Raw genomic sequence first — 14,370 nt, 5'->3', positions numbered from 1 at the left:
CAGTGGTCCTGCCAGCAGTGACTTGTGGAGGAGTAGACGGCATGAACTGCCAGGTCAGGTCAGGTTTTAGTTTCCTTGCTATGCAGGTTGTGCATCAGAAATATGCTGCGTGCAGCAACCTGAAGGACACACAATGGAGGCTGAGGTTTCCAAAGCCATCTAAGGAACTGGGGGCCCCAATTCCTATTCAAATGGATGGCAATGAGTCATCTGCCTCTCTTAGGCAGCTTTGAAAATCCCAGATGCAGTTTTTGTGCTTCAATTACACTAGCCATGCAGTGAGGACCACCAAGAGACCCAGCTGGCCTCATGTTAGGCCTGCCGGTGCTCTTGCTTCATGCCTTTCTGTAACTGAGGGGCAGAGACAAGCCCTCTGAGGAAGCTCAGTCAATAAAGGGTTGAGTGGTAAGAAGATAGGTGGCGTAGTGAGTATGGGTCTTTGGAAACCTCTCATTCAATTCCTTCCTCCTTCAAAGGCCCATTGGTCAAGTCATTTAGTCTCTCTCTGCCTGGGTTCCTTATCTGTAAATTGGGGTAACAGCATTTCCATTTATGAAAGGGATTTTGGCGGGGATAAATGTATTACAGGTTGTTAGATGTTGTTGTGATGGGAGTAATGTAGGTGCATTAGATATATAAGTATCAGAGGGGTAGCCGTGTTAGTCTGGATCTGTAAAAGCAGCAAAGAATCCTGTGGCACCTTATAGACTAACAGACATTTTGGAGTATGAGCTTTCTTGGGTGAATACCCACTTCGTCAGATGCATGTAGTGGAAATTTCCAGGGGCAGGTATATATATGCAGGCAAGCTAGAGATAATGAAATTAGTTCAGTCAGGGAGGATGAGGCCCTGTTCTAGCAGTTGAGGTGTGAAAACCAAGGGAGGAGAAACTGGTTTTGTAGTTGGCAAGCCATTCACAGTCTTTGTTTAATCCTGAGCTGATGGTGTCAAATTTGCAGATGAACTGAAGCTCAGCAGTTTCTCTTTGAAGTCTGGTCCTGAAGTTTTTTTGCTGCAGGATGGCCACCTTAAGGTCTGCTATAGTGCGGCCAGGGAGGTTGAAATGTTCTCCTACAGGATTTTGTATATTGCCATTCCTAATATCTGATTTGTGTCCGTTTATCCTTTTCCATAGCGACTGTCCAGTTTGGCCAATGTACATAGCAGAGGGGCATTGCTGGCATATGATGTCATATATTGCATTGGTGGACATGCAGGTGAATGAACCGGTGATGGTGTGGCTGATCTGGTTAGGTCCTGTGATGGTGTCGCTGGTGTAGATATGTGGGCAGAGTTGGCATTGAGGTTTGTTGCATGGATTGGTTCCTGAGCTAGAGTTACTATGGTGCGGTGTGCAGTTACTGGTGAGAATATGTTTCAGGTTGGCAGGTTGCCTGTGGACGAGGACTGGCCTGCCACCCAAGGCCTGTGAAAGTGTGGGATCGTTGTCCAGGATGGGTTGTAGATTCCTGATGATGCGTTGGAGGGGTTTTAGCTGGGGACTGTATGTGATTGCCAATGGAGACCTGTTGGTTTCTTTCTTGGGTTTGTCTTGCGGTAGGAGGCTTCTGGGTACATGTCTGGCTCTGTTGATCTGTTTCCTTATTTCCTCGTGCGGGTATTGTAGTTTTGAGAATGCTTGGTGGAGATTTGGTAGGTGTTGGTCTCTGTCTGAGGGGTTAGAGCAGATGTGATTGTACCTCAGTGCTTGGCTGTAGACAATGGATCATGTGATGTGCCCAGGATGGAAGCTGGAGGCATGAAGGTAGGCATAGCAGTCGGTAGGTTTTTGGTATAGGTGGTGTTAATGTGACCATCACTTATTTGCACTGGGTGTCTAGGAAGTGGACCTCCCGTGTAGATTGGTCCAGGCTGAGGTTGATGATGTGGTGGAAGCTATTGAAATCGTGGTGGAATTTTTCCAGAGTCTCCTTCCCATGGGTCCAGATGATGAAGATGTCATCAATGTAGCATAGGTAGAGAAGGGGAGTGAGTGGACGAGAGCCAAGGAAGTGTTGTTCCAGGTCAGCCATAAAAATGTATAAGAAATGCTATTTTTAGACTTGTGTTAGTCTGGATCTGTAAAAAAGCAACAAAGAGTCCTGTGGCACCTTATAGACTAACAGGTGTATTGGAGCATAAGCTTTAGTGGGTTAATACTCACTTTGTCAGATGCATTCATCAGAAGAAAAAGTGGCTGTGCTATTTGCACCCAATTTTTCTGTCAGGCACTTCAGTGTAAATCCAGAATAACTCAATTGGCTTTGAGAAAAGAGATAACGCAAACCTTTGGGGGAAATTCTTCTCTCAGAAACCCTAGTATAAATCCAGAGTCAGAGTCAATTAACAATAACTCGAGTTCTTCTCACCCTCAGATCTCACGGCACTTTAGGTTGACGTTTAGTATCATTACCTCCATTTTATAGGTGGGTAAACTGAGGTACAGAAGGGGGATGGGACTTTCTGTAGATAGCCCAACAGGCCAGTACCAGAGCTGGGGATAAAACCCAGTAGAGCACTTTGTTCACATGGGCACACTATCATCTGGCTTAATTCCAAGATAGGACTCTGGCCTTTTGGGCCCAATTCTGTTTTCATTTAACCCCGTGTCATTCCAGAATGACTCAGTGGAATTCTTCTGGCCCAACAGAGATCAGAGTCTGTCCCCCAGCATTAAGATGTGGAGATACTAGGACCAGCAGTGGAGGTTCCCAGTCCCTCTGTGATAATTCCCTTTCTCCTTTCCCCCTATCAGATCCCAAGCATGGGCAGTGGAAACAGCACCACGGTGACAGAGTTTGTCCTTCTGGGCTTCACATCAAGCCCAGACCTGCGAGCTCTGCTCTTCGCGCTTTTCTCAGTCAGCTATGTCACCATCCTGCTGGGGAACGCCAGCCTCCTGCTGGTCATCCACCTCGATGCTTGCCTGCACACCCCGATGTACCTCTTCCTCAGGCACCTGTCCTTTGTGGACCTCTGCTACTCCTCTGCCATCGTCCCCAAGGCTCTGAACAGCTTTGTGATGGGAGATGGGTCCATCTCCTTCCTGGGGTGCGCCATGCAGTTCTGTGTCTTCGGCGGCATGCTGACCACCGAGTGCTGTCTGCTGGCCGTCATGGCCTATGACCGCTTTGTGGCCATCTGCAAGACGCTGCTCTACACGGTCGCCATGTCCGATAGGATTTGCACTTGGCTCCTGGTCTGCTCCTATGCCAGCGGCTTCCTGAACTCCTTAATCCAAACTGGCTACACATTCAGCTTGCCCTTCTGCGGGGCCAACCAGGTCGACTATTTCTTCTGTGACATCACACCCCTGCTGAAGCTCTCTTGCACCGAGACCCGGAGCAACGAGACCATCATCCTGGCCTCGGCCTGCGTCATCGGTGTCAGCAGCTTCCTGACCACGCTGATCTCCTATCTGTACATCTTCATGGCCATCCTCAGGATCCCCTCTCCTCAGGGCAGGCGTAAGGCCTTCTCCACCTGCAGCTCTCACCTCACAGCCGTCTTCATCTTCTTCGGGACTCTGATCTTCATGTACTTGCGGCCCAAGCCAAGTTATTCTGCTCAGCAGGACAAAGCTGTCTCTGTGCTGTACACCATAGTGATTCCCATGGTGAACCCCATGATCTACAGCCTGAGAAATAAGGATGTTAAAGAGGCATTGAGGAGAAGGCTTCCTGTCACAGTCAGTGGCTGGCGTCTTCCCACCTTTCCCTCTCCCAAAGAATCTGGCCTAAGCAGAGCTTTCTATAACACATAGAGTGAGAAGAGCCAAAGACCAGATGACATTCACAAGGGGCTTTGCTAATGATGATCTATCAAAGGTGGGCAGCAATTTTCAATGGACCCAAGGGAGTTAGGTGCTCAGATCCATCCATATGCAATGATAGTGGAATGCCTTTCTCTCTTAGTATCCTTTTAAAATCCCTGGCCAAGATACCACAGTGATGGGCAACAAAATAAAAACACGTTGGATAAACAAACGAACAGATTTGCAATGATTAGATAGATAGATAGATAGATAGATATCAGAGGGGTAGCCTTGTTAGTCTGGATCTGTAAAAGCAGCAAAAAGTCCTGTGGCACCTTATAGAATAACGACATATTGTAGCATGAGCTTTCGTGGGTGAATACCCACTTTGTCAGATGCATGTGGCCTATGAAGTGGGTATTCATCCACGAAAGCTCATACTCCAATATGTCTGTTAGTCTATAAGGTGCCACAGGACTCTTTGCTGCTTTCTTAGATGATAGACAGATAGATAGATAGATAGATTAGATAGATAGATAGCCAGCGGTTCTGCTGCCACCACCATCCACTTTAAGACTTTGGGGGGAAGGGATAGCTCAGTGGTTTGAGCATTGGCCTGATAAACCCAGGGTTGTGAATTCAATGCTTGACGGAGTGTCATAACTATGAAGGGAAGAGTAACAGCCCTCCTGTGTACAATACTATAAAATCCCTCCTGACCAGAGACACCAAAATCCTTTTACCTGTAAAGGGTTAAGAAGCTCAGGTAACCTGGCTGACATCTGACTCAAAGGACCAATAAGGAGACAAGATACTCTCAAATCTTGATAGGGGGAAGGCTTGTGTTTGTGTGCTCTTTGTTTTGGGGGTTGTTCGCTCTTGGGACTAAGAGGGACCGGACATCAATCCATGCTCTCCAAATCTTCCTGAACAAGTCTTTCATATTTCAAACTTGTAAGTAACAGCCAGGCAAGGATGTTAGTTTTATCTTTGTTTTCTCAACTTGTAAATGCTCCTTTTTCTAGAGGGTTTACCTCTGTTTGCTGTAACTTTGAACCTAAGGCTAGAGGGGGTTCCTCTGGGCTCTTTAAATCTGATTACCCTGTAAAGTTATTTTCCATTCTGATTTTACAGAGATGATCTTTACCTTTTCTTCAATTAAAATTCTTCTTTTAAGAACCTGATTGATTTTTTTCATTGTTTTAAGATCCAAGAGTTTTGGATCTCTGTTCACCAGGACTAACTGGTGAGGGTATACTCTCAAGCCTACACAGGAAAAGGGGTGTAAGGACTTGGGGGGCAGGGTAGGAGGGGAGGAATTAGTCTCAAATCTGTCCAGGAAAGGTGGGGTTAGAGACTTGGGAAATATTGGGGAAAGGCAGAGTTCCAAGTGGCCCTTCCCTAAGATTTGGAACACACTTGATGGTGGCAGTTTAATGATGACCTAAGCTGGTAAAAAAGCTTAGGGGGCTTACATGCATGTCCCCACATCTGTACTCTAGAGTTCAGAGTGGGGAGGGAACCTTGACAGGGGGTCATTTAGGGATTTGGGGCAAAAATCTGTCTGGGGATTGGTCCTGCTTGGAGCAGTGGCTTGGACTAGATGACTTCATGAGGTCCCTTCCAACCCTGAGATTCTATGATAGGCTAACAAATAGTGAACAGAAGTAGGAGAGGAATAACATTGCAATTTGTATCTACTTCAAGGTAGAGATTAAATTACTGACCCATGGGGTAACCTGAATGCAGTAAGAAAGTCAGCATGACCAACATTTTCCAAAGTGACTCTTGGTTTTGGCTCCCTTTGTCATAAACAGATAGTTAAGGGTTAATGTCTCTTTTACCTGTAAAGGGTTAACAAACAGGGACGCAAAAACCTGACCAGAGGACCAATCAGGAGACAAGATACTTTCAAATCTTGTGTGGAAGGAAGCCTTTGTTTGTGGGTTTGGGGGTTGGCTTTGTTCTCTCTGGGTCCTGGACGGGGCTAGAGGTGCAACCAGGTTTCTGCCAATCTCCCTGCTACCGTCTCTTATCTATTCAGAATTGTAAGTAAGAAAAGGTGGTCTTAGTCTTTTAATTTGTTTTTTTTCCATTTGCATATGTGTACTTGCTGGAAGTAGCTTAAATTTTGTTTCTGCTGGAGAAAGTTTCTTTCTATTGTTTATAAGTTGAAAGACCCTGTAACTTTTTACCATCTAAAGTGCAGAGATAAACCTTTTACTTTTTTCTTTCTTTTTTATTAAAAGTTTTGCTTTTAAGACCTGTTTGATTTTTCTCTCCTAGTTAAGGCTCAAAGGAAGTGAGCCTGTATATGCCAGGGAATTGGTGGGGAGAAGGGAAGGATAAATTTCCTCTTTGTGTTAGATTCATGCAGCTTGAATCTGTATTGCCTCTAGGAGAAGGGGAGAGAGAAAAGTGATCTCTCTGTGTTGTGTTTCAAGGAATTGAATCACAGTATCTCCTAGTGTACCCAGACAGGAAAGATCTGGGAGGAGGTAAAGAGGTGGGAGGGAATGGTTTATTTCCCTTTGTTGTGAGACTCAAGGAATCTGGGTCTTGGGGTCCCCTGGGAAGGTTTTGGGGGGACCAGAGGGTATCAGGCCCTAGAAATTCCTGATTGGTGGCAGCGCTACAGAATCTAAGCTGGTAATTAAGCTTAGAGGACTTTATGCTAGTTCCCATAGTCTGGACGCTAAGGTCCAGATTTGGGAATTATACTATGACACCCTTGTTTTGTGACCACTCAGCTCAGACACCTTGGTCCTGAGATGTCAGAGGAAATGAGCAACTGCAGCTTCTATCGTCCATCGGTCTCTCCCTCTCTATCTCAGATGATGAGCTCTCCAGGATGGCTTCTCTTTGGAGAAACCAGCTACACAGATTCAAAGTTTCATTTTTTTATTTACACTATCGCCTGGAACAGAGGTGCTCAGAAAGATCACACAGGCAATCCTTGCTATTAGAAATCTGAGCCCTCAAACCAACACCTGATTCCCAAGCAGTATCTTTGCTCAAGAATTGCCTTTTAATAAAGAACAAATTTTCTTTCTATTTTAAGAGCTCTCTTCAAAATAATATTATATTAAATTAACAATAGAGCATTTCTTCAAAGACTGAAAAGAGCTTTCACACTAAGAAAAAATGTAAGAGTGCCACCTATTGACTCCTGCCATAACAACATTTATTTGGGGGGGAATGTATTTTGTTAAGAAAATCAGTTAATGTAAATGTGAAGCAGAATATATTCAGGTTATCAGATTGGATGGAATAAACATTTATAAGGTGCCTTGAATTATACAGAATTTTTATTTTATTGTTTTTAAATTCTTTTTCTTCAGAATAATTTGTTAAAAGTATTCTCAGAATAGTCAGTAATAAATTGCTTCTATAGAAAAGTAATGATTAATATGTAATGATTTATTATTAATAATAATAATTATTATTATTATCATCATGCAAATGTCTACAAAACAAAGGCTGAAGGGACCTATTATTGCTCTCTCTAAATGCATCAGAGGGATAAACACCAGAGAGGGAGAGAAGTTATTTAAGGGTCAAAATTGGCACAAGAACAATTGGATATAAACTGGCCATTAATAAGTTTAGGCTTCAAGTTAGATGAAGGTTTCTAACCATGAGAGGAGTGAAGTTCTGGAACAGCTTTCCATGGGGAGCTGTGGAGACAAAAAACCTAACTTGCTTTATGACTTATCTTGATAAATTTATGAAGGAGGTGTTAAATGAGACTACCTACAATGACATATGACAGGGGTAACCAAAATTACTGACCCTTTTGAGCCTCACATGACCATCTTCAGAAGTTCCAGAGCTGGAACACACCTGCTGGGACTCAGGGATTCAGCCCATGGGAGACACCTGCCAGTGTGAAGAGGGGGTCTTGGGGCTATCTGCCACGACTCAAGGTTTTAACAGGAGTGGGGCTGAAACCCTGAGCCTTGGCTGATGCTCCCAAGACCCCCTCTCCACACTGGGCAGAAGCCCCTAGCTCATGACCCTGTTGCAAGGCAGAGATCCCAAGCTCACCCGCCCCAGTCTGGCAGATAGAGAAGGGAGTGGGGAGGTGAATGGCTCCATGAGCCACACTTCACCTGTAAAATAGCCGCATGCAGCTCATTAGTCACAGTTTGGCCTCACTTGACATATGACCTATCCATGACTGGTATTAGCAAATATCCTCAACAGCCAGAGAGGGCACACTACATGGGACAGGCTCCATTTCACACAGAGATATGGAAAGGGGCTTTTCAGGGAACATTTCCGTTTTCTGCACTGAGAAACCAAATACCCCAAAAAGGAAACATTTGGAGTCAGACATCCTTCTGCAGCACCTCACAGGAGCTTCTCCAACTTCTCACACTCTAACTGAGAGTGTTAACTCCGGGGATCTGTCTCTGTCTGACCTTGGGAAGATCTGCTTTGTTTACTGGAGCAGGGACTTGGACCTGATTGTCCTAACTGCTGAAGGACTGCCCTAACAACCGGGCTGCAGAGTCATTCTCCTTTTCTGGCCCAAAGAATTAAGTATTTCATGCAAAGTGGGTTGTTCTTTTCTCAGATCAGAAGATGGCCCAATTCTGCAGGCTTTTTACAGGATAAAATCCCCTTGATCTCAGATGAGATTTAGGTGGACTATGGGTGGCTGTATCAGACTCACTGTAATCATCCATTTACCATGGAAATCCCAGATGTTAATTATTGAATATCATTCTTGGATAAATATGATTAATAAGCCTCAGAATGTACCATTTTAAAAAATAAATATCATATTATAGATGGCTATGAATTCTGTTTTCAGAATGTGAATGACAGCCTCTCTTCATTGCTGTGTGGCAAAACCGAAACACTTTCTTTCTTTCTTTCTTTCTTTCTTTCTTTCTCACCACTCCAACAAAATTTTTAAAGCCCTAGAGTGGAACTCCTCCTCTTGTACAGGGACAGATTTTAAAGGTATTTTACATTCCAATGGGAGTTGAATATCTTTAAAATCTGTCCTTACTCATTTGAGTAGTCTTACTGAGCCAGATTTATTTAGACACCTAGTGGGATTCTCAACAGAATCTTGGTACCTAACACTCTTTGTAATCATTGGGTGTTAGGTGCCTATGGCATCCAACTGCCAGTTTTGGGGCCTAAATCCCATCCAGTGGTATTCACCAAAATCCCTTCTTGGCTGCTACTGAATCTGGTAGCTGCCTGAACTAACTTGTCACCTAAACTTTTGCAGTAAAAGCTCCTTGGATGCCTATGTTTCTGCCTCTGGGCATATGCACTACCGCTTCCCTCTGGACATCCAGACACTGAAGCCCCAGAGTGATTCATGAACCAGGGGAATAGGGGTCTAACCCACCTGGCCTGGCCTTCACTTTCACTATTGTGCATTCAGTCTATGTCCATTAGATAGATAGATAGATAGATAGATAGATAGATAGATAGATAGATAGATAGATAGATAGATAAGGCCTCAGATGGAGCATTAAGTGCCACATTTCAGGAAGGAGGTGGACAAATTAGAGAAAATCCAGAGGAGAGCAACAGAAAAAAAATTAAAGGAGGGCATGATAACTCTTTTCAAGTATGTAGAAGGTTGTTACAAGGAAGAGATAGAAAAACAATATTTTCATTAACCTCTGATGATAGGACAAGAAGCAACTGGCTTAAAATGCAACAAGGGAGGTTTAGGTTGGACATTAGGAAAAACAAAATTCCTGTTAGGGTATTTAAGCACTGGAACAAATTGGCTAGAGAGGTGGTGGAAACTCCATCACTGGAGATTTTAAAGAACAGGCTAGATGAACATCTGTAAGGAATAGTCTAGCTATTAAATAGTTCTGCCTTGAGTGCAGGGAACTGAAGTGTATGACCTACTGATGTCCCTTCCAGTCCTACATTCTATGATTCTATAATAAGTGCTTTACCAGATGAAGAGACTCCAGTGTGCAAAATGATTTTTCTGCTTCTGTATGTTCGACAGGAGATACGCTGTGGTTGTGTAACTTGAAGAGTGGCACAGAAAGAACCAGAATTGTATAAACCAGCAAATGTCTACTGAAGTCAATGACTCAATAGAGGTGTGATGATCTACACCAGTGTGATAGCTGACACCACTGACTGCAACAGGGTTGAAATGATTTACACCAGCTTGGTATCTGGCCCCATTGACTTCAGTGGAGCCATGTCTGCTTCACATCAACTGGGATTTCAGTGAGTTGAGTTCAATGGATCTTTGGCAATTGACACTAGCTGGGGATCTGGGCTTTTGAAGTTGAACTGGGCCTCTTAAGGAGAGACATTTTGTGGATTTTCTCACTTGCGCATCATAATCTATTCTATCCAACTTGCTTTGATTCAGTTTTGCTGCGGTGCTTTCCAAAATCTCCTTAGGTGCCTAAATATCTTTGAAAATATGTCCCTAAGTGACTTGGGACCCTAAGTCCCATAGTTTATTTCTCTGAGACTTTTACATTAGCATCCATGGAAAGGAGTACATGCAGTCTGACAATGTTCAGAGGAAAAGATAAACAACCATGCAAAGTAGAATCGGGAGACTGGCTTTCATCATGTAGGGTTGGCTGTCAGCTGCCCCTACCAGTGCATCTCCAGGGTTCAAAGTTATTGTATTAGCAATGACTATAGATTCTACTTACATTCAGGTTCCCATTTTACCAGCCACTGCATGGACATGCTACCAGAGAAAGATTGTGCTCCCAAAAGACTCACCATGTAACCAGACAGAGCTGGAGAAGGGAATTGTCAATATCCACATTTTACAGATGGGGACTTGAGAAACCGTGGAATTAAAGTTGAGATTTTCAAAGCTGCCTAAGCACTTTGGACACTAAAATTCTAATAAAGTCAATGAAAATTGGGCATCCAAATCCATCAGCAGTTCAGCCTAAGCAGGCTGCCCAGAGTCACACAAGGAGCTAGAAATATATTCCAGATTTCCAAAGTTATAGTCCAGCATCTTCACCACAAAACTATCCATTCCCACGTTTGAGAGAGCTCCTCTTCCAAGAGACGTAGGAATGAGCCTCTGATTCATCCCCCTTACATTTTTTCTGGGATTTTCAAAGGAGTCAAAGGGAGTTAGATGTTCAGCTGAGTGCCTAATTTCCTTAGGCCATTGAAAGTCCCTGTCTTTCCCCATAATGTTTATCAGGTGAGACCATTGTTCTGTGGAAGAGTCTTGTTGTAATTCTGTTGTCTTTGGCACCCATTGTCATCCATCCTAAATACCTGTTCACTCTTCAATAGCCTTGATACTACAGGGAGCTCAGTGGAAAAAGCCTTTCTTTGTTAGTTGTTTTCTCAGGGCCCCTTTCACCTCCTTGTTCCTCAGGCTGTAGATCAAAGGGTTCAGCATGGGGATGACAATGGTGTAGAACACAGAGACCACTTTGCTTTGACCTGGAGAGGATATGGCCCCGGGCTGGGCATACATGAAGAAGATTGTTCCATAGAACAAGCTTACAGTTACCAGGTGGGTGGCACAAGTGGAAAAGGCTCTGTGTCTTCCCTCAGCGGAGGGTATCCTCATGACAGTGGTGATGATGAAGCCATAGGAGATAAGGATTACCAGGCCAGTGCTCACTATGATGAACCCGCACACAGCCAGCATCGCCATTTCACTGGCAAAGGTGTCAGAGCAGGAGGCTTTCATCACTGCAGGGACATCACAGAAGAAGTGATCGATTTTCCCCGGCCCGCAGAAGGACAAGGTGAATGTAAAGCCTGTCTGGATGCTGCAGTTCAGGCAACCTGCGAAATAGGAGCCTGCCACCAGGCGAACACAAGTCCTCTTGGACATTGTGATTGGATAGCGCAGTGGGTTGCAGATGGCGACAAAGCGATCGTAGGCCATCACGGCCAGGATGAATGTCTCGGTGGTCCCAAAGAAAGAGAAGAAGAACATTTGGGCAGCACAGCCATTGTAGGAGATGGTTCTGTGCCCGGTTAAGAAGCACAGCAGGGCTTTGGGGGCAATGACGGAGGAGTAGCAGAGGTCCAGGAAGGACAGATTCTTCAGGAAGAAGTACATGGGGGTGTGGAGCCTGGAGTCAGCTCTGATGATGGCGATCATGCCAACATTCCCCACCAGTGTGACAGTGTATAGAACCAAGAAAAGGAAAGAGAGGAAGACTTGCAGTTCGGGATGACCTCCGAACCCCATCAGGGTGAACTCAGCCACCATGGTGTGGTTTTCCATGGTTCTTTTTGTATATGGAGGAAAGAAGAAACAACTTGTGGAGAATGTTGTTTCCACAATTAGCTCCAATCATCATATTGGTATACACTAGCTGTCAGCAGACACATGCAGTGGAACAATCCATTGCAATTCTCGGCATGGGACAGAGAAGATAATACATAAGAATCACGCTTTCTTGCAACAGGTGTCACACTTCCTTATCATGAACAAATATCCAAACATATACTGCATCATTGTAGAAATAGACTGGTCCTGAAAGTTGAAAGAAGAAAGAGAATTATTGAAAGAACTTCAACAAGCCAGGAAAACTGTCATAAAAATGTAGATCTAAATAAATATATTACATTAAAATAGCTAGAAAAAAGAGAGAAGGGAGAGGAAATAAAAAGATTAGAAAAGAAAAACAGAGGAAAAAGATAGATAGCTAGATAGATAGTAGGGCTGTTGATTAATCACAGTTAACTCACGCTATTAACTAAAAAAAATCATGATTTAAAAAATTAATCACGATTAATTGCAGTTTTAATCACACTGATAAACAGTAGAATATCAATTGAAATTTATTAAATATTGTTGATGTTTTTCTACAATTTCAAATATATTGATTTCAATTAAAACACATAATACAATGTGTACAGTGCTGACTTTATATTGTTATTTTTATTACAAATATTTCCACTGTAAATACGATAAACAAAAGAAACAGTATTTTTCAATTCACCTCATACAATACCATAATGTAATCATTTTATCATGAAAGTGCAACTTACAAATGTAGTGGTTTTTTTAGTTAAGTAACTGCATTCCAAAACAAAAACAATGCAAAATTTTAGAGCCTACACGTACACTCAGTCCAACTTCTTGTTCAGCCAATCACTAAGACAAACAAGTTTGCTTACATTTACAGGAGATAATGCTGCTGGCTTCTTATTTACAATGTCACCTGAAAGTGGGAGCAGACATTCATATGGCACTTTTGTAGCCAGCATTGCAAGATATTTACATGCCAGATATGCTAAACATTCATATGCCTCTTCATGCTTCAGCCACCATTCCAGAGGACATGCTTCCATACTGATGACAAAAAAAAAATGTGCTAATTAAATTTGTGACTGAACTCCTAGGGGGACAATAGTATGTCTCCTGCTCTCTTTTACCCACTGTGACAAAGTTCCTCCTCTACCTTGGTGGGTCCTGCACTTATTGGCAGATTTACTCACCTCAGTGATCTTCCCCACAGTCTGGATCAACTCCTCCTGTGTCTGATCAGAAGTTGGGAGGTTTGGGGGGAACTCGGGCTCACCCTCTACTCCGGGTTCCAGCCCAGGGCCCTGTGGATTGCAGCTGTCTATAGTGCCTCCTGTAACAGCTGCATGACAGTTACAACTCCCTGGGCTACTTCCCCATAGCCTCCTCCAAACACCTTCTTTATCCTCACCACAGGACCTTCCTCCTGGTGTCTGATAACACTTGTACTCCGTAGTCCTCCAGCAGCGCAGCCTCTCACTCTCAGCTCCTTGTGCTTCTAGCTCCCAGCTCCTCACATGCACTTCCTCTCCTATAGCTCCCCCCTCCCTGACTGGAGTGAGCTCCTTTTTAAACCCAGGTGCCCTGATTAGCCTGCCTTGATTGGCTGCAGATGTTCTAATCAGCCTGTCTGCCTTAATTGGTTCTAGCAGGTTCCTGATTTTCCAGTGCAGCCCCTGCTCTAGTCACTCAGGGAACAGAAAACTACTCAGCCAGTGACTAGTATATTTGCCCTCTACCAGATTCCTGTACCACACTGGCCTGGGTCTGTCACACCACATTTTGCCATATATTTCATATTATAGCAGTCTTGGATGATGACCCAGCATGTTGTTCATTTTAAAAATGTTTTCACTGCAGATTAGACAAAACGCAAAAAAGGTACCAGTGTGAGATTTCTAACCATAAATACAGCACTCAACCCAAGCTTTAAGAATCCAAATTGCCTTCTAAAATCTGAGAGGGATGAGGTGTGGAGCATGCTTTCAGAAGTCTTAAAAGAAAAACACTCCAATGTGGAAACTATAGAACCTGAACCTCCAAAAAGGAAAATCAACCTTCTGTTGGAGGCATCTGACTCAGATGATGAACGTGAGCATACGTCGGTCTGCACTGCTTTGGACCATTATCAAGCAGAACTCCTCATTAGCATGGACGCATGTCCTCTAGAATGGTGGTTGGAGCATGAAGGGACATATGAATCTCTATCACATCTGGCACGTAAATATCTTGAGACACTAGCTACAAATAGTCCCATGTGAACACCTGTTCTCACTTTCAGGTGACATTGTAAATAAGAAGTGGGCAGTGTTAACTCTTGTAAATGTGAACAAATTGTTTGTCTGAATGACTGACTGA

General features: G+C 43.7%; 2 protein-coding genes across 2 annotated transcripts; one reads left to right on the top strand and one right to left on the bottom strand.

Moving 5' to 3' along the window:
- Positions 1 to 2,461: 2,461 nt before the first annotated feature.
- LOC127030921 (olfactory receptor 1020-like) lies at positions 2,462 to 3,764 on the top strand. Its single transcript, XM_050917614.1, has one exon. The coding sequence runs from the start codon at positions 2,766 to 2,768 to the stop codon at positions 3,762 to 3,764; it is 999 nt and encodes a 332-aa protein (XP_050773571.1). The 5' UTR covers positions 2,462 to 2,765.
- Positions 3,765 to 11,052: 7,288 nt separating this feature from the next.
- Positions 11,053 to 11,985, bottom strand: LOC127031231 (olfactory receptor 12-like). The gene has a single exon (XM_050917992.1). The coding sequence runs from the start codon at positions 11,983 to 11,985 to the stop codon at positions 11,053 to 11,055; it is 933 nt and encodes a 310-aa protein (XP_050773949.1).
- Positions 11,986 to 14,370: the final 2,385 nt, after the last annotated feature.

The sequence above is a fragment of the Gopherus flavomarginatus genome, chromosome 11, assembly GCF_025201925.1.
Source record: "Gopherus flavomarginatus isolate rGopFla2 chromosome 11, rGopFla2.mat.asm, whole genome shotgun sequence".
Taxonomy (NCBI): domain Eukaryota; kingdom Metazoa; phylum Chordata; order Testudines; family Testudinidae; genus Gopherus; species Gopherus flavomarginatus.
Note: the sequence above shows the minus strand (reverse complement) of the source record. Positions and strands in the feature narration are given on the sequence as shown.